A 21614-nucleotide genomic window follows, 5' to 3' on the forward strand; every position below is an offset into this window, starting at 1 on the left:
TTACTACTATTATTTCCTGCCTCACCTCCTCAATAAATTCTTAGTACTTAATTAACTTGAAATTATTTTGTATGTATAAATCCTTTGCACTTAGGTAGTATGAATAACTTGTATATATAATATACTTTGTATGTTTTTGTATTTACTTACCCGTGTGACTAATGAATAGCATTGGCCTTGACTCCAGGAAGACATGGGTTCAAGTCATGTCTCTATCACATATTGGCTATGTGACCCTTGAGAAATGCGTAACATTTCAGAGATCTAGGCAAGCGTCTAAGTCTACATTGCAGATGACATTTTGCATTGCTACAGGAGTTTCCCTTTACCAATGAAATCACAGGACCAAGATCTGTCTCTCTCCCACACAGATACGAAGTACCAGAGGTAAAACTGGAACTCAGCTCCTTATTTTCTGGAGTCTGTGGTCTTGTCACAGCACCCTGGTGCCATGTTCAGGAGCATAAAAAAGTTGACAGGAATTGTCTAAAGAGGAGGGCACTACCATATTAGGAGCAGCTGATAAAATGGAAATGAGAGTTTTTTCTCAATGGAGTCGATGAAGGTTCCCCCCCCTCCTTAGTAAGTGGAGTTCCTTGTGGCATAGTGCATAGAATGCTGAAGCTGGAGTCTAGCTCTCATAGGCTTGAATCCCTCCTCTGATACTTCCTTGTGATATGACTGTATTGCTAGCCAATCATTCAGACTGAGTTTCAGGTTTTTCATCTGTGAAATGGGGACAATCACTTCATGTACCAGACAAGTGGGGAACTAGAATCCACTTTCTTATTGAAACACTGTTGGAACAGAAGGAAAACAACTGCTTGATCACATGGGTCGAGGGGGGATATGATTGGGGATGTAGACTCTAAAGGATCACCTTAGTGCAAATATCAATAATAGGGAAATGGGTTTTGATCAAGGACACATGTAAAACCCAGTGGAATTGCTCATTGGCTATGGGAACGGGGTGGAAGGAGGAGGGGAGGGAAAGAACATGATTCTTGTAACCATGGGAAAATTTTCTTAATAAATCAATTAAAAAAAATAAGCACTGTTGGAAAGGAGCAAGGGAGCCAGTGCTGGACCTCAGATGCTATGGAACCTATTGAGTGCAACTAAAGTCAAGACTCTTCCTGCCTGACCTTTTGGGTTCCCAGTGCTGGCTCGTTTCTCTGAGTTCTGAGATCTACTCTCCTCCTTCTCTTTCTGCTACAGCTGTGGTTGCTGCCATACCCTGACACTGATTTGCAGCCCTTGCTTCTCTCCCTTTTGGCCTTCCTTTCATATATTCCACATGCTAGATGACCCAAATATTCTTCCTTGCAGAGCTAAAAGTTATCAAATGCAGGAGAGGACAAGTAAAGATGCTCACTCAGTTCTAGGAGTTGCTGGAGCTTGCTAAGTTCTTCCATCTAGGTGCATTACCAGTGGTGCAGATTTAGGACTGGAATGGAATGAGGCGCTGGTAGGCCAGTTCACATTCCAGAGCCCTCACCAGATCTGACCTTGACACCTTTCCAGATGGAAGGTATGTGATTGTTGGACCTAGCCTTTAGCAACCCGGCTCCCCAGCGTGCCCTGCTTAAGCAGCCTGGGAGGAGGCTGTGTTAGCCAGAAGGTCTGAATAACAAGCATGTGTCCTTCTCTGCCCTCCCTTTAGTTCTTTGTTCATCTGACTATGTTTGACTGGACCTGTGTTGCCAGAGATGTAAGGAGCTCCTTATGGGTTCTGGATATCCCGAGACTTCTTTTTAAGTTGCTCACAAGGAGCTTCTTTACACACACACAAAGTCTCAGAAGTCTAATAATTGTGGTTGTCAACTTTAATAGCTTAAAACTGTGATGAGACTTTTAGAGCCCTGTGTGTACATATATGTGTGTGTGTGTATATATATATATATATATATATATAAATATATATATATATGTGTGTGTGTGTGTATGTGTGTGTGTGTGTATGTATGTATAAATAGCATCAGTACAGGATGAATTACTATTATTCCCATTTTACAGATCTGAAATTGAGAAAGATGAAGTGACTTGCCCAGGGTCATGCAGCTAGCATATGTCTGGGTTAGGATTTAAACTTGGTTCCTATCTGAGGTCCAGGTCATGTATCTTATCAATGACAATACCTGCCAATCTCCAGTTATGTTCATCCATTCCTTCCTTCATGTATTCCACTACCTTCCTTCTCTTATTTCCTATTTATCTTGTTGGTACATATTTGTATGCTCATTATCTCCCCCATTAAATTCTGAGATCCTTGAGGACAGGGACTGTCTTATCTCTTTTTGCATCCCCTGTGCTTAACATAGTGTCTGACACATAGTAGGTATTTAATTGACTGACATAGACATGAACTTTAGGCACCTAAGACCATTTTATTATTGATGCTCAGAAAGATTCTGATTTGCACATGGTCATACACAGGTAAGTATAAGAGGCTGAATTGACAGGAGGATAGTATAATATCCCAGTGGGCAGCCCCAATAAATGCACTCAACCACAAAGGAGTCATGCCACTCCCTGGTAAGAAAACACAAGATTGTTTTTTTGAAATAATGCCCAAGGAGGAGTTACAACATTAAAATAGATTTACATCTGGAAGAGACTCCAAAAATCATTTAATCTAACCCCTTCAGTTTACAGATAAAGAAACCAAGGCCCAGGGAATTGAAATGATTGCCCAGTGACACCACAGATAAATATCAGAGGCTGATTTTGAACCCAGGATATCTGACTGAAAATCCAAAGCTCCTCTCCTTAAAAGAATTCAAACCCAGGTCTTTCTGACTCCAGGGCTACCATTATAGCAACTCTTCCATACTATCTCTCAAAGCTCACAGAAAACTTAAAACCATTTTCATCTTATTTTCTGAATTCCCTCTGTAAAATGGGGATAATAATCATACCTACCTCTCAGAGTTGTTATTAAAATTCAATGACATAATCTATATTTAAAGTACTGAGATTCCATATGATTTGAAAAGACCTTCATGAACTGATGTGGAGCAAAATGAGCAGAACCAGGAGAACATTATACACAGAAAGTGAAACATTGTGGCATGATCAAATGTAACAGACTTCTCTATTAGTAGCAATGCAATGATCCATGACAATTCTGAGGGATTTATGAGAAAGAATGTTATCCACATCCAGAGAAAAAACTGTGGGAGCAGAAACACCAAAGGAAAACATATGATTGATCACTTGTTTATATGGATATAGGATTTGGGGTTTTGGTTTTAAAAATATTCCTCTATTATAAAAATATGGAAATAAATATTAAGTGATAACACATGCATAACCCAGTGGAATTGCTTGTCAGCTCTGGGAGGGGGAGGGAAAAGGGGAGGGAGAGAACATGAATCATGGAACCATGGAAAAATACTTAAAAACAAATAAACAATCAAAGTACTGAGAAACCTTAGGTTGTTATGTAAATATTAATGTTTTCATTATTATTATTAACATCATTCACATCATCATGATATTGCCACTGGACTTCAGTGACTGAAAGAGAGAATGAGGCCAATGACTTTGTGCAACTCTACCTCACTTAAATCCAATTTATGCTCCAGTCAAAAGACATCACCAGTGATATCATTTTGGTCCTCTTCTAGCACAAAGGGCAACAACCATCCAACTAACCAATCACGGCCACCACCACCACTGTCGATTTCATTCCTGCCTATTTAGTTTCTCAGCTGATTGGTAGAATTCAAAGCAATTCATTTTCCAAAGTCCTGTCATTCATTAAACATTTCTTTGAAATGAAAACGTTTTAATAACCAGATATTTTAAAACTCTGCTTTCTACTTGTGTTCTTCAATAGATAAAGGATTCCTTTGCGATGTGAGTTGGGATTAATTTTCCTTTTATTGCTGTTCTCTCATTCAGGTGTGCTTACAGAGCAACCAGGGCACCTGGGGCCGGAAACTGACCTGTCACCTTATACACAGTATGGAAATATTCCATTTTCCCAAGTCCAGCCACAGATTTCCTCATCCCCCTATTATCCCAACCTGGGCTTCTACCCCCAGCAGCCTGAGGAATGGTACTCTCCTGGAATGTATGAGCTCAGACGAGTGCCCTCAGAGACTCTCTACACCAGGGAGCCTGAGCTGGTGGACGTCCCGGTAACCAAGAAGCCCCGGATGGGCTCATCAGCAGGGAGGATGAAGGGAGAAGAACTCTGTGTAGTTTGTGGAGACAAAGCTTCTGGATACCATTATAATGCACTGACTTGTGAGGGGTGCAAAGGTAGGGATATTTTGGTTACCAATCCCCTCCCTACCTCCTAGGGCACTTTCAGAATACTTTTGACCTGATTCTCTGCCCTCTTTCCCTCTCCTTCCTTCTCCTTACAAATTGGAACTATGGTGATGAGATTGGCCTATTGTATACCCAGAGAAGACATCTCTAAATTGCTTTAGGTTATCTATAATGATTTTTTTCCTGCCAAAGTCCCACTATAATAGGACAAAAAAGTATCTGTATCATTAATGTCTTATACAAGTAAAAATTTTTTTCTGGTGATTTTTTTTAAACCTTTGCCTTCCACCTTAGAATCAATATTATGTATTGGTTCCAAGACAGGAGAGAAGGACGTTCTAGGTAATGGGGGTGAAGTGATTGGCCCAGGGCCACACAGCTAAGAATTGTCTGAGGCCAGATTTGAACCCAGGACCTCTCTCATCTCTAGGCCTGACTTGCTATTGCCACCTAGCTACCTCCTTTGAGGTACCTTTTTATTTTATTTTATTTTATTTTATTTTATTTTATTTTATTTTTTAAACCCTTACCTTCTGTCTTGGAATCAATACTATGTATTGGTTCCAAGGCAGGAGAGTGGTAAGGGCTTGGCAATGGGGGTTAAGTGACTTGCCCAGGATTGCACAGCTGGGAAGTGTCTGAGGCCAGATTTGAACCTAGGACCTCCCGTCTCCAGGCCTAGCTCTCAATCCACTGAGCTACCCGGCTGCCCTCATCTTTTTATTATTTTTTAAAGAGTAAAGAAATATACAAAATGTCCAAGTTACATTACTTAAATTTTTTTTTTTAAAACCCTTACCTTGCTCCTTGGAATCAATTAGTTCTAAGGTAGAAGAGTGGTAAAGGCTAGGCTTGTTTAAGGGACTTGTCCAGGGTTGCCCAGCTAGGAAATCTTTGAGGCCAGATTTGAACCCAGGATCTCCTGTCTCTAGACCTGCCTTTCAATCCTCTGAGCTACCCAGCTGTCCCCTGCATTACTACTTTAAATATTTTTATTATTAATTTTTACATCATATTCATTCCTGACTGTAGTCTGGTTTAAGCTATCTAAGTGGTGCAGAGGATAGAGTGTCAGGCCAGAAGTCAGAAAGATGCATCTTCTTGAGTTCCAGTCTGGCATCAGACACGTAGTAGCTGTGTTATTCTATTTGCTTCAGTTTTCTCATTGATAAAATGATCTAGAGAAAGAAATGGCAACCCATCCAAAATCTTGGCCAAGAAAACTGGACCCAAATGATGCCATGAAGAGCTGAACATGACTGAACAACAATAGTTCTGTTAAATGAATCTAGTCAATGCTTGGGCTGTGCCTAGCAGCACATGTAGTACTCAATTCCACCTCTGACTTACCAGCTTGGTGACCCTGGGCAAGTCTCTTATCCCCCACTGCCTAGCCCTCACCGCTCTTCTGCCTTGGAACCCATCCATGCTTTCTCTTGCATGACTCTTGCCCACAATGAGGTTATAGTCTATTAAGAGAGGCAACATATACACATAAATAAATTGATATCACGTAAATACAAGGTGATTTGGGAGGAAGAGACTAGCAGACAAGGGACTCAGGAAAGGTCTCATAGGAGGTGCTGTTTGAGCTGAGCTTTGAAGGACGTTAGGCATTCTAAGACGTAAGGCAAGGATGAGATCTGTTCTAGGCATGGATACAGCCCCTGCTAAGGCAGATGGGCGAGATGGAATGTTGTGTACGAGGGGATAAAAGTAAGCCCATTTAGATAATCCTTAGAGTCTGTGAAGGGCAGTGATGCTTTTTTGGTTATTGAGTTGTTTCAGGCACATCTGACTCTTCCTTGACCCCAGTTGGAGTTTTCATGGCAAAGATCCTAGAGTGGTTTGCCATTTGGAGACTGAGGCAAAGAGGGTAAAGTGACTTGCTCAGGGTCATCCAGCTAGGAAGTGTCTGAGGCCAGATTTGAACTCAGGAAGATGAATCTTCCTGACCCCAGAGCAAGCATTCTCTTCACTGCCCCCACTGGTTGCCCCTATAATAATGCCTTATAAGGTGGAAAATGTAAGTTGGATCCAGATTGTTAAGGGTTTTAGTCAACAGTTGTGAGTTTTTGTTTTATCCTGAGCACCAGAGGGGGTCCCTAGAGCTTATTGCGGAGGGGTGGGATATGACCAGACTTGGGCTTTTGGACTATTGGTCAGCTGAAGGATGCATGGATTAAAGAGGGAAGATGCGGGATGCTGGAGATTCTGCTCCTGGTGACCGTTGAGTATGATCTCACGATATGTGAACAGTTCTCCAAATGGACCAAATTCTTATCTAGCAAAGTCTAATGGAAGGGAGGTCATGCAACCTAGATGAAAAAAACCCTAGCTCCAGTGCCCACTAATTATGGGAGTACGGTGTGGGCAGTAAAGGGCAGGCTCTGAAAGAGGGAAGACGTGACTCTCACTTGTGCTTCTGATCCGCACAGTCTGGCTGATTGGGGGTGCCTGGGGCCACAATAGAAAATTCTACATTCCTCTGCTGATATGGATCTGGGGTGGGGGGACTTTCCATACTGGAAGCAATCCACTAAGGTTAAATCACCATTTTACTTCCCACCCAGACTTGGGTAATGATTCCAACAACCTACCTCCCGAGGCAGTCAATGCTTCATACCTATCATCATTATAGAAATTGTAGTTATCAAGATCAGTACCAGGTTTGGTAAAATCTTGCATCTTCTATCACTTTTCTAAGGCAAAAGATGTGCTGAGATTTAGGACAACCATTTTTCTAAGTGGATATAGGTTTATATTTTAGTCATTTTTCAGGTTTATTCATTAGAGGCAGCTAAGTGATACTATAGCTAAAACCTTGGACCTGGAGTCAGAAAGACCTGAGTTCAAATGTGGTCTCAAAGACTAAATATGTGGCCCTGGGCAAGTCACCTAACCTCAGTTTCCTCAGCTGTAATATGAGGGTTTTAATAGTACAGCTTCTTAGGGTTATTGTGAGGATGTGCTTTATAAACCTTTAGGTGGAATATAAAGGTTGTCATTCAGTTGTTTTGTTTGTTTGTTTGCCATATCTGACACTTCATAACTCTATTTAGGTCCCTATTTACAGATGAGGAAAGTGAGGCAAACAGGGTTAAGTGACTTGCCTAGAGTTGCACAACTAGTAAGTATCGAAAATTGGATTTAAACTGGGGAAAATATGTTTTCCTGACTCTAGGTCTGGAATGGTTTGACATTTTTCTTCAGATCATTTTACAGATGATGAAACTGAGACAAAGAGGACTAAGTGACTTGTTCAGGGTCATACATCTAGTAATTGTCTGAGGTTGGACTTGACCTCAGGAAAATGAACTTTCCCAACACTAGGCTTCTCATTCTATCCACTGTGACACCTAATATTCCCATCTAAATGTTAGCCATTATCAATTACTCATTAAGAAATGTTTATTGGGCACTTTTGAGGTTCACGTGAAGGTAGAGTTACTGATTCTTTCCTTAAGGATATTCCAATATACTTGGGGACATAAAACTTAGATCCCAAGTTCAGGAGGCCAGGCTTAAATTCTGCCTCAGCCATGTGTTAGCTGTATGACGTTGGGCAAGTCACTTGTCTTTTCTCATCCTCACTTTCCTCATCTGTAAAATGAAGAAGTTGGACTTGATGTCTTCTAAGGTCCCTTCTAACTCTAGATATAAGATCATCTTATGATCCTAATGTCCTATGACTTTGGGCTGGCTACTTTCATTTCCTGAGCTTCAATATACTTATCTATAAAATGGGTCAGAAGTATCTTGAGCAACTACCTTCTAGGATCATTGTAAGAAAACATGTAGCAAACCTTAAAATACTCTGTAAATATGAGTTATTAATTTTGCTAAGAAAATAGTAATATAGACAGCATGTTTCAAGGAAATTCAAGTCTGCAGTCTTGAAGGTACATCACAGAAAATTCTGTTAAACTTCATACTACATTTTTAAAAGTGTTTTTTTTTTTTCCTGATAGCCAGTGACTTCCATAAGAATACATAGCTGACACAGCAGAATAGTTAAGGTCCATGGCCAGGCTAAGTCAATAAACACTCTTTTCAAATACCAGTGACCAAGTGGAAGTGGTGTAAAACCATCATAGTTATCTCTGGATGACCTTATTTTAGAGGGGGGTTTTGAACTAGTATTTGTAATCTTAATCTTAATGAATAAATTAATCTTAATGAAATCTTAAAAAATAAGACTGATTTGGCAGGATACTCTTAGAGCATTTCATCTTGGCCTCCATTAAGAGAAAGGGAGGGGGACGCAACATGTGAAGTGGGGGGCTTCCTCCAGATGTCAAGGTGACATGAGCTAAGCCTGTTAGATAGCTCTCAGACTTTCTGCATGTTGTTTTTCAGTCATTTTCGGTCATGTCCGGCTCTTCCCAATCCTATTTGGGGTTTTCTTGGCAAAAATACTGGAGTGGTTTGCCACTTCCTTCTCCAGCTCATTTTATAGATGAGGAACCTGAGGCAAAGGGGGTTATATGATTTGCCGAGGGCTACATAGCTAGTGTAATAAAAGTGATAATGTATCTATTGTGCTGTGTAGCTGCCCTCTCACTTAATTTTCTGGTTATATGTCTCTCTGATGCATCCTTTACTTTTTCTTGTACAATCCACTCATTCATTCACATATCCAACAAGCACATGTTAAGCACCTACTATGTGTTAAGAATAAATACACCTACTATGTGTTAAGAATAAATAAATAAGAATAAAAATAAATAAATAAATGTCTTCCCTTAAGGAGTTTATTAAGTCCTTGGGAGCAGGAATTCTTTCATTCTTTGCCTTTGTAATCCCAGTGCCTACCATAGCTCTGGACACATAGTAGGTTTTTCATATATTCTTGTTATTTGAGTATTTGATATGTGTATCCACAGAGACTAGTACAATGTTTCAGTTGAGTCTGACAATGAAGGAATAATGATTCCATTTGGGTTTTCTTGTGAAATATATTAGAGGGATTTGCCATTTCCTTCTCCAGTTCATCTTGCTGATAAGGAAACTGGGGGAAATAGGATTAAGTGACTTGACCAGAGAGAGTCACACAGCTAGTAAGTGTTTGAGGTCAGATTTTAACTCAATTCTTTCTGATTCCAGGCCCAGTGCTCTCTATCCACTGTGCCACCTAGCTGGTCTTAGTAGAGATGAAATTACTTTGACTCCATAAATCTCATGTCTAGGATAAGAGCCTATCAAATCCTTATTTAAAGTTCGTAGTGTGTTGTTTTTAGGTTTGATTGGTTGCATTTTGTTTTCTTTTCACAATTATTTCTAAAAAGCATAAACCTCTCTTTCCCTCTTACCCCATTCTGAAATGGAACCTTCTGTGGCAAAAACAAAACAAAACAAAACAAAACAAAGCAGTTAACAAGATTAACCATGAGCCTATCTGACAATGTATACACAGTTCTGCTTGAGCTGTCTTCCTCCTTTCTGCTGAAAGGAGGGTGCTATGCTTATTTATTCTTCAGAACCATTAGTGGCTTTTCATTGACTCAGAGCTCATTTGTTTTAGTGAACTCATTTACATGTCAGTTTCATTCTCCTGGTTTTCCTAACTTAACTATGTTTCAGTTCATACAAATCTTCACACATTTCTCTTAACTACTCATATTGTTTATTACACTGCTTTGTCCCATTACATGGATTTACCATGATTGCTTTAGTCAAATTCCCAGTTGATGGGCTATAGATTGATTGCTAGGTTTTTTTGCAACAATAAAATAAACTACTAAATTTCATGTTGTTATTTCTTCAAGCTACAGAGGACATGAAAAATCTTTAATAAAATGACTCCCCCTCTTCTGAATTGAATTTTGGTAATTTTCTTATCTCACTGACCTCTATATCTGCTTTTTTGGTCATATTAGGAGCATTTTCATCCTCCATTATGGTTTTTTCTGAGTGTTTGTAGCAATAACAGTTGAAGGATTTTATAGATTTATTTAAGTAATAACTGAAAAATTCAGACATGACATACCATTAAATCAATAATTCCTCCTTTCCTACTTCTATCCCCAGTTTTCTGTACTGATGACCAATTGAATATGGATTCAGGTTTCAGATGTCAACTCAAAAGTCATATCTGGAAATAACTGAGCATATTTGTAAGGACCTGCATTTCAGAATAGGTCAGTGCCAGTCACATCTTTTTGGATGCCAGAGCCACCCACAGTCATCCCTAGGGGACATCGTACCATTTTAGAAAGGCATTTTTAGGAGCAAATGGGTACTCATATTGACACTTTAATCTCCATGATCACATTTTTGTTAATGACAATGAGCATTCACTGACCTGGTTTAGATTTTTTTAAAAAATCTGAACTTTACAAATATCCCCTCAAAAAGAACATTTCCTTATACAAAGTATAATACCAAAAGGAGATTGTATATAAAACCATAATCTCTTTTCCACAGTTCTTTGCTTAAAAAATATAGGATGTGTATATAATTGATTGGACCCATTACTTTCACAATTATCCTGCTTGTTTTTCTTTCTGAACTATTCTTTATGATCTAAGAAAATTCAATGGTAATTTTCTCTTTTTTTTTGTTCTGGTGAAAGACAATGTTCCTTCCACAGCTTCCTAATTCTCTCTCCCAATTAAAAACAGAAGAAAAAAATTGTAACCAAAAAAGAAGCATAATCAAGCAAACCATACAATGGGCAAAAAATGTACATTTTCATCCACTCTTTGCAGGAATGTGGGTCAATTTTTTTTTTTTTTTGCATATACCCTCTGTAGAGGTACTTGGCCATTGCTTTAATCCAAATTTGAGGGTCTTTTGAAAATTTTCTTCACACTGTTGTCATTGATGGAAATCGATTCGAGAGGACAAAGTGCTGACCCTCACTGATAGGAGGTCTTCCTGCCAGGATCTGACCACTTTGTTGTGAAAAGTCAGGGACAGAACAAGAAGCTCAGCTGTATTGTGACCATGGAACTCAGGGATGTTTAGGAAATATGGCAATCTTGGCATTCAATTATATTGCTGCAAAGTATATTACTAAGATAAAGTTTGTTGGGTCCTAACCATATATGTTGGGGCTATATAATTAAATGGAGATATAGTAAACGGGCAGGTGGCCCTGAAGCCTGGAAGGCTTGATTCCAAGTTCTGCCTCTGACATACATAGGCGTGAGATCCTGGACAAGTCCTTTAGCCTCTCAGTACGTGGAAAGTGGCAGCCCGTACTTGTAGAAGTACTTCCCTCAGGCAGGAGTTCCTTGAATCAATGAAATCATAATTTCCAGTTCCTATATAATTAGGTATATTCCATTTTACCAACCTTAAATGTTAAGGACATGAGAATCAGCTTGGTATAGTAAATTTAAAGGTATTTAAGCAATAAGTGATTGATTGATATGTATATGCCCAGAGCCTAGCACAAGACTTGGCGTATTGTTGTTGTTCTGTCATTTCATTCATTATCAGACTCATGACCCCAAGTGGAGTTTTCTAGGCAAAGATACTAGCATGGTTTACCATTTTCTTCCCCATTTTTACAGATGAGGAAACTGTTTGAGTTTGAGTGTTTGAGACTAGATTTGAACTCGTGAAGATGAGTCTAAATTTCAGAAACATTAAAAAAATGTTTTTAAAGAATTGTTGATATGGTTTGGTGATATATCTTCAACATTTAACAGTGTCTGAAACACAGTAAGCAACCCCAGGGTGCATCTTTATTTAGATATTATTATTCCTATTTTAGAGGTGAGGAAACTGAGGCTATAAGATTAAATGGCTTGTACAGGATCACATATTTAGTAAGTATTAGTAGCAGAATACAAACCCAAATCTACACTCCAAATGGAGTTCTTAGCTCTTTTTTTGACTCATGATTTGACCCAAGCATTTCTGTCCCTGTTTTTGATGAAAGTTCTATGCACTAGCTGCCTCATGTGCTTCTCTTTGTGCCTGGCACTTCCTGCTGATAAAGAGTCTACATTCCATCAGTGAAAATAGTTAGGTTTATAGATCTATCCATAATATATACAAAATAAGAGTAAGATAAATGCATGACATTGTGAAATCATAGGGTCATAGATTTGGAATTGGAAAGGACTTTAGCCGTAATTAAGTCCAACACCCCCCATTTTATAAATGAGGAAACTGAGGCCCAGGAAGGATAAGTAACTTGCCCAAGGTCACACAGCTTTAACTCTGAATGAGGATTCAATTTGCGCTGGATCGTTACAAAATGAACAGTGTTCTTGATGAGACAGCAGCTTTCTGCACTACCTTGTACTTTCATCTCCAAATCCAAGGCTTGCCCAACTTCCTATTTGCTTCTAGAATCCAGTACAAATCCCTTAGTTTTGTTGTTTAAAACCCTTCCCAATCCGATTCCATGTCTGCTATGAAAAGATATTATCTTTGCAGACTTCTTTCACATGCTGCAGTCTAGACTGACTGGCCTGCTTGCTGTCCCTCATATGTGACATCTTGTCTCCTGTCTCTGTGCTTTGGACAAGTTATCTATTGTCAATGTTTGGAATGCTCGCCTTCCTTCCTTACTCTTCTAGGAGCCTCTAGTTCCACTTAAGACTTATCTCAAGTGCCACATCCTTTTCAAAACTTTTCTTCTTTCCCAGAATTTCTTGTGCCTGCCCCTTTGAGTTGTTTTAATCTGGTACATGCTAAGTGCTTAATAAATCCTCCCTCCCTCCTTTCCTTCCTCCTTTCCTTCCTCCTTTCCTTCCTCCTTTCCTCCTTTTTTCTCTTCATCCGTTCTTTTGTTCTTTCATTCCTTTCTTCCTTTGTTCATTCCTTCATTAGTTCATTCCTCTCTCCCTCTCTCCTTCCTTCCTTCCTTCCTTCCTTCCTTCCTTCCTTCCTTCCTTCCTTCCTTCCTTCCTTCCTTCCTTCCTTCCTTCCTTCCTTCCTTCCTTCCTTCCTTCCTTCCTTCCTTCCTTCCTTCCTTCCTTCCCTTTTCCCTCATCTCTTCCTTCTTTCCATTTTTCCATTTTACTTAATTATTTTATCTAGGCTGCTTCTTCTAGTTGAATGTATGCTTTTTGAAGGCAAGAACCATTTTCATCTCTATGTCCCCAGTGCCTAAAATATAGTAGGCATTTAACAATGCTTCTTTTTGTTAATCATTTTTATACCCTCCACTATGCTTGCATGTATTTGGCACCAAAATTTCTGTGGAATAAATAAGTTACTATTAGGACCAATTATTTGAAATATCTTGATAATATAACATCGGACATTTGAAAGTAGCTCTGTTGCTGATCATAGACTGAGAGTTGGCAGGTACTTTTGTGATTCGCCTTCCTATGATAGAATTCCCCATCCAACATCTGACAGACGCTTTTCTAATGAAACAAGCAATTGTCTGGGGTCTGATTGTGGGCTTCCTTTTTCTCCCCAATGTAATTTCTGCTACGTAAGTGAAGGCCCGTTTCACACCATCCTGTGTTGCTTTCACAGGCTTCTTCCGGAGGAGCATAACCAAAAATGCTGTGTACAAATGTAAGAACGGTGGGAACTGTGAGATGGACATGTACATGAGGAGGAAATGTCAGGAGTGCCGCCTAAGGAAATGCAAGCAGATGGGGATGTTGGCTGAATGTATGTATACAGGTATTTAACTTATGTAATCAGTTACACTGCCCGTCACCTGATGAAATCACTTCTTCCTCCTTTTTCCCAATCCAACACATGCTGGGTAACTCCTAGGCAGCAGGTATGGTAGACATAATGAAAAAAGCAACGCTCCTTGCCTTTGAAGAGTTTACATTACTCACATTCCGTATTCTCGGCAAACAAGCTTCTCCTTAGGACTATAGAAGGTCATTGAGAAAGTGCATTTGTCATTTTTACACAACTAAATTCTGGTTATTAGATGAGGACGTCTCTTAAATGCATCTCCTTCTCATCTCTTAAAGGGTTCTTACCTTGGTGCAGTCCTACATCACTTTATATCTCAACATTAGCCTGTTGAGTGGGCTCAGATCCTTCCTAGCTGTATGACCTTGGGCAAGTCACTTAACCCCAAATGCCTAGCCCTACCACTGTTCTGCCTTAGAACTAATATCTACTATTGAGTCTAAGACAGATCCCAAGGGCTTTAAAAAAAAGAGAAAAAAAAACATGGTAGGAGAGAGATGGGGATAAGAAGAGGAAGCTCCTTCCACTAATGCAGGTTGGCACCTTTGCAAACTAAAATCTTACAGATTTCTGGAGCACTGAGATATTGTGACCTCCCCCCAGAGTCACATGGATGATACTTGTCAGAGGTAGAACTTGAATTCAGGTCTTCCTGATGCCATGACCAAACCTCTCTATCCACTGTGCCACAATTGGAAAGAATTCCTGCATACTGAAAACAATTCTGCCTATGGAATCAGAGAGTCCTATGAGTTCTAATCTAGCTTTGCCACTGTTTATGTGACCTTAAACAATTCCTTTAATCTCTCTGTACCTCAGTTTCCTTTTATGTAAAAGGAGCTGATTATGCTTGATGACATCTAACATCCCTTTTAGCTCTAATCTATGATCTGTGATCTAAATTTATAAAATTGTAGATTTCCATAAGCTAAAAAGGATGACAGGCTATTAAACTAGCTGAAGATTTCCATCGTTTAATTAAAATATATATAATGTTAAATTAATGTTAATATATTATTTAATTAAGTTTAATTAATATAAAAGTAATCTCCTTGAAAATATGTTTGTGTGATTGCTTTAATAATAATCATTAATATACTACACACAGATACAATTTTTTACAAGTTGTCTCCGGTGCTATAATGTGAACTCCTCAAGGGATCTTTTGTCTTTCTTTGTATTCCCAGAGCTTAGCTCAGAACCTCCTAAATGCAAAATGTTTCATAAATACTTCCCGACAGATTGATACATTACTACTAATAATAATCGCTTACATTCATATGGTGCTTGTTGTTGTTTTGTCAATGAGTTGTATCTGACTCTTTGTAACCCCATTTGGAGTTTTCTTGGCAGACACTGGAGTTTTTAGCCATTTCCTTCTCTAGCTCATTTTATAATGAGGGAACTGAGACAGAGTGAAGTGACTTGCCCAGGATCACATGGTTAGGAAGTATCATAGGCTGGATTACTATGTGCAATATACTTTACAATTCTCTCATTTGATCCTCATATGTGTATTGTGCTGTCAGGCTTATAAGACTTTTAAAAAATTATTTTTTATCTCACAATTTTATTAAAAAAAAAAACAACCCTCTTATCTTCTGTCTTAGAACCAATGTTATGTATCAATTCTAAGGCAGAAGAGCAATAAGGGGTAGACAATAGGGGTTAAGGGACTTGCCCAGGGTCTCACAACTGGGAAATATCTGAAACCGTATTTGAACTTTGTCTTCCAAAGCATCCCAGCTTTAGGTAAATAGATGTTTGGAGATTTCTTGTTTGGCAGGATTTCTTTGCCCATCAGAGGGAATTTGGATCAGAGGAGGCCTGGCTCTCACTCCACTGAGCCACCTACCTGACCCTACAAGGTAATTTGAATACATCATCTAATGTGTGCCTCTCATTTATAGTTCATAGAAGGTAAGTCACTTGTCCAGGGTCACACAGCAAATAAATGTCAGAGATAGGATATGAACCTCATTCATATTGATTTGCAAGTGCAGCTCTCTCTCCCTTTTACCTCACTTCCTTTAGGAGGAAAAAAAAGGGCATGCAGTGAATTGTCCCAAGTTTTAAACTAAATTCTTTGCAGGGGAACCCTACCTGTTGAAGTGTAGCATTGCACCAATTGGCATAGTTTCACACAGGAAATTAATCCACACTGAGTTTTTAATATAATTTTGTCCATCAATCTGATAGAGATGCTGTATTAACTACCAGCTTTGTGGGGACACAGTAATCTCCATCCCTATTTGGAATTCATGCTAGTCTATAATTAATTTTCCAGCCCGTAAATTTTAGAAAGCACCCAGATTCAGAGATATGCTGTGTTCCTGCTGAAAATGTAAATAGACAAACAAATGTCATCCAAGTGATGATAACTGTCACCAGGCACAATAGACTCAGGAAGGTGACCCCCAGCTTCCTATTCACGGAGTACAATAGTGGAAAAGCCACAGTGACATCTCAGCAGGGAAATAACTGAATCCTGGGGAAAAAGAGGTCAGTGTAAATGATCCCAAGTCTAGCCCCATGAAACTTTTAAAGCCAACGATCATTTTCTCATCTTGGCATCTGGGAAACAAAAGATTCACCAGAGGTGCTGATATTTGAATCTGGCCTTGCAATGGAAACAGGGCTGCATTGCTAGCGATCTCGGGTGGCTCATCTCTTAAACATGAGTGAGTTTGAATCCTGGCACAGAGAAATTGGACATTGCACCAAATATGTTTCAGTATGCAAAAGAGGAATGACCTTTATTTATTGATCCAGATTCCCCTTGATGGGCAAAGCAATCCTTCCAAACAAGAAAGTCTCCAAATACCTATTTACCTAGAGCTGGGATTCTTTTGTTAAGAAATGGGGAATTTTATTATAAGGAAAGAGTATGAGGAGAGTCCTATAAATTTTTATGCCTAAGCTGTTTTAACGTAAGCCAATGACATATCCAAATGGTTAAATCTCTAAGAAGGAATTTTAAACCTTTGCTTTTGGACTATTTTCACTTTTAATTATAATCTCAACATTTTCTATCTGGAGATTTTAAAAACTTTTTAATTAATGAATTAATTAATTTGACAGTTTTGTGGGACCATGACTAGAAAATTGGACCTGGAAACAAGAAGACCCTGGTTCTGTTCCACCCTTAGTCACTTACTAGCCATATGGCTCTGAGCAAGTCACTTATATACCTCAGTTTCCTTCTCTGGAAATTGGAAAGAATAATAGCCCTTGTTTCTTGATATTGTTGTGAGGAGCAAATGAGATATTTGTAAAGTGCTTTGTGAACCTTTAAACACTATATAAATGACAATTATCATCACCATTATAATGTCATCATCATTCATTATTATTATATCATCATTCCTAATTTGCTTTGTACATCTGAAGGTTAATAAACCTCTTCTCTCCTCCCTCTAGAAGTAGTGCTGTAGAGCTGACTTTAGAGTCAGAAAGACCCTGGCCATGTCCTAAGAGGAAGGGAAGAAACAAGCATTTATGAAGTACATTTATTTATGTAGCAGGCAGTATGCTAAGAACTTTATAAACATCATCTCATTTGATCCTCACAATAACCTTGGAAAGTAGATGCTATTATCTCCATTTTACAGTTAAGGAAACTAAGGCATACAGAGATGAAGTGACTTACCCAGGATCACACAACTAGTTAGTGTTTGGGGTACAATTTGAACCCAGGTTTTCCTGACTCTGGGCACCAGTTAGCTTCTTCTGTTATATACCAGTCAAGTTGTTTAATCTATCAGTGCCCCAAAACAGTTTTCTAGAGGTACAAATAGCAAAGCAGATTTCTATTATCATTGACAGAAAGAGTTTCTTGATGAAGTCATAGATCTGATCTCAGGGTGTGTTTGAGGGGAGAGAGAGAGAGAGAGAGAGAGAGAGAGAGAGAGAGAGAGAGAGAGAGAGAGAGAGAGAGAGATAGACAGACAGACAGACAGACAGACAGACAGACAGAGAGACAGAGACAGAGAAACAGAGAGACAGAGAGAGAGACAGAGAGGGAGGGAGAGAGAGAAACAGACAGAGAGACAGAGAGAGGGAGAGAGAGAAACAGAGAGAGAGACAAAGAGAGAGAAAGAGACAGAGAGAAGAGAGAGAGTCAGAAAGAGAGAGAGAGAAAGAGAGAGAGAGAGAGAGACACAGAGAGAGACAAAGAGACAGAGAGAAGAGAGAGAGTCAGATAGAGACAGAGAGAGTCAGATAGAGAGAGAGACAGAGAGAAAGAGTCAGATAGAGAGAGACAAAGAAAGAGACAGAGAGAGAGTCAGATAGAGAGAGACAGAGAGAGACAGAGACAGAGAGAGACAAAGAGAGAGGGAAAGTCAGAGAGAGAGAGTCATATATAGAGAGAGACACAGAGAGAGAGAGAGAGTCAGATATATATATATATATATATATATATATATATATATATATAGAGAGAGAGAGAGAGAGAGAGAGAGAGAGAGAGAGAGGGAAAGCCAGATAGAGAGAGAGTCAGATAGAGACAGAGAGAGAGTCAGAGAGAGAGAAAGAGAGAGTCAGAGAGAGAGAGAGAAGAGGGAGAGGGAGACTGGGGGAGGGAGAGGGAGTCAACATCATTTTAATTAAATCATTTTGTTTATCTATGATGAGTAAGAACCTTACGCAACTAAAATAATAAGTTACAGACAGATTGTGATCTGTGTCAGTGGATGGAATTTCCACACTGAGGGTTCCATCCTGGATGAAATGGCAGGTCCTTAGCATTGATGAATGCTTAATATGAATTTGAGCAGACTTTATGCTAAACAGGAGTAGAAAAACATAGGAAAATAACAATGATCTGATCTGGAATATCCTTTTTGCTGTTCCAAATGCTATACTTGTGATTCACTTTACAAATTACCTTTTACTAATAACCCACAGACCCTCTGGAGCATAAATCACTGTTTTTACAGCTACCCTTTTCTTTTTGCTTGTTTAAGTGCCTAAATCTTTAAGGGTTTGGTTTTTGTTGTCATTATGTTTTTGGTATTTGGGCTAATGATGGTTGCTAATGATTTCTATTTTTAGGGAGGTTTCTATTCTCCCCATCCTCTTGTCTTTATTTCTAAGGAGGACTCGATCACATTTATCGATGCATATCCCTCCATCCTGAATTGAGTAGTTGTATAAAAACAAGCAATGATGTTGCTTATACTCTCCAGACAGTATGATTTGAGACCCTGAATATGGCAGCTTTAAGCTAGAAACACAAAGGAATGGAAAGAAGATGGCAGGCAATCCATAGGCCTGGATTGCTTTCTAAGCAAAAGAAACTGACTCTCTGAGTGGATTTTGTTAGGCAACAGATACAAGGGATCCTAACCTGGGTTCTGTGACCTTGTTTTTAAGGCTATTTTAGTAACTTAATTCAATATAGTTTGCCTTCATAATCCTTTGTATTTCATTCTGTGTGCTTGATAACATAATTCCAAGGAGTCCATCAGTTCACCAGACTCCCACAAGAGCTCAGAACACAAAAAGGTTAAGAGATAGAGGAACTGGAAGGATCCACGCGGATGATTCCTTACGGTTATAACAAGGCATTTGGATTAATGTATTGGAAATTTTGATTCTCTTCCTTCATTCTGTGCCCTTTGCCTCAGTAGAAAAATGCAAACTTCTCTAGCTAGAACAGATCTAAGAAAACATTGAGTTCAAGACTCTCATTTTACAGATGAGGAAACTGAACCCTGAAGTTGTGGAATTATTTATCTGAAGTCATGTGGCAGAGTTGAGATTTGAATACTGGTCTTCAGATTCACAGGGTTATTGTGAGATTCAAAATATCTGTAGCTAGCTAGTTAGATTGATTGATTACATGCATATATATTTGCATATATATATATATATAACTCATTTAACATATTTTATATGACTTTAAAAATGTCAATTGTCATTAATTCAGATTGTAGGATTTTTAAAGCTTGAAGACGAACTTTATAAATCATTTAGCTGGTAACAGCCAGGTAGCCCAATGAATAGAACATCTGGCCTGAAATGGAGAGAACCTGGGTTCAAATTTAGCCTCAGACACTTCCTAGCTGTGTGACCCTGTAAACCACTTAACCCCAGTGTAACCCTTACCACTCTTCTGTCTTAGAACTGATTCTTAGATGTTTATTATTGATTCTAAGGCAGAAGGTAAAGGTTTAAAAAACTAAATCAATTTGGGATATGTGGGTAGATTTCAGGAGGTCCATGAAAATGAATGGGGAAAAAATCTACATTTTTAAACTAATTTTTAACAGAAAGTTTCCATTGCCTTCATTTATGAATTAAAAAAATATTATTGTGAGGAGTCCATAGGTTTCACCAGACTGACTATTCTAGGGATCCATGAAACAAAATTGTTAAGAACTGAGAGAGTCCATTTTCCTCACTTTACAGATGAAGAAACTGAGACCTAGGGGCATGAAGAGACTTGACCAAGATATGCCTAGCAGTTGAATCTTAATTATCTTTATATGTTTCCAGGACCGAGTTTTGCATTTTGTATAAGTTGTGAACACTTGTGATTATTTTCCAATGAATGAAGGACTAGCACCTTTTGTCTAGCAGATGGAGCAGACAGGTTTTATTTATATTTTTCTGACCAATTCTACTCCTTTCTAAGAATTTTAGATAGTCTGATAAATTATTTTGTATTTCGTTTATCAGGTGGCACATCCTGTCATCATGCCCAGAATAGGACCACATTATTTTAATACTCTCAATGCAGTGGAAAGAGCACTGGGCTTAAAATCAGGAGGACTCTTTATGAGTTCAAATCTGGCCTTAGACATTAGCTGTTTGACTCTGGACAAGTCACTTAACCCTATTTCCCTCAGTTTCCTTATCTGAAAAATGAGCTGGAGAAGAAAATGGCAAACCACTCCAATATCTCTGCCAAGAAAACCTCAAATGGGGCCATAAAATGTCTGACATGACTCAAAATATTTTAGTACTACTCATGGTTAAATGGAAAGAATGTTGGATTTGGAACCAGGGGAATCTGGGTTTGAATCAGATCTCTTCTAACACATTTAACTTGTGAGACTTTGGGTAATCCATTTCCTGGATGTCAGTTTACTTATCTGTAAAATGGAAGGGCTGAACTAGAAGATCTCTGAGGTTTCTCCCACATTTAAATCTAAATCACTGATGAACAAAATGGTCAGATGCAGCTAAATAAAGTGCAGCTTTATATTCTAGTCTGTAAGAAAACATGGTGGCTAGCAAATAGAAGTCCAGAATCTACACAAACAATATCTCATTTTTATATTCTCTCAGACTGCAACTTTATTCCCATAGTCTTTGAGCTGGAAAAGACTTCACTGGTGACCTAATCCAACCCATCCACTTAATAGATGAAGAAACTGAGGTCAGAGGTAGTAACTGATTTTCCTAAGCTCACACAGGTTAGTAAACAACAGAGTAGAAACAATTAAGAAATAAGTTGGCTTAGCATCAAAGCTCATTTTCACATGGGGAAACGTCACATAAACCTGAAAGGATCATCTAAATTTGTGCATTACAGCATTTGGAACTGGATAGTACTGGATGATTAAGGATTAGCAACCATTCTGAGCTTTGTGTGGGGCTTCCTCATTGAGCACCATATATAGATGAGCAAACTGAATGAAATTAAGGGACTAGTCTGTGGCTACTTGTTAAAAATGCCAGAAACAAGATTCAGCCTC

At 38.8% G+C, this 21614-nt stretch overlaps 1 protein-coding gene across 4 annotated transcripts in view; it reads left to right on the forward strand.

Moving 5' to 3' along the window:
• The window catches only part of NR1H4 (nuclear receptor subfamily 1 group H member 4), an 82710-nt gene that overhangs the window by 38507 nt on the left and 22589 nt on the right, over nucleotides 1-21614 (forward strand). For 3 of the 4 annotated variants that reach the window (XM_007503274.3, XM_056798696.1, XM_001372313.4), the window contains 2 exons: nucleotides 3907-4269; nucleotides 13729-13881. In XM_007503274.3, the coding sequence (XP_007503336.1) occupies nucleotides 3907-4269; nucleotides 13729-13881 (516 nt within the window). The remainder of the gene's footprint in view (nucleotides 1-3906; nucleotides 4270-13728; nucleotides 13882-21614) is intronic. The other variant, XM_007503273.3, reaches the window with a different exon arrangement.

This window comes from Monodelphis domestica, chromosome 5 (assembly GCF_027887165.1).
Source record: "Monodelphis domestica isolate mMonDom1 chromosome 5, mMonDom1.pri, whole genome shotgun sequence".
NCBI classification, from domain to species: Eukaryota; Metazoa; Chordata; class Mammalia; order Didelphimorphia; family Didelphidae; genus Monodelphis; species Monodelphis domestica.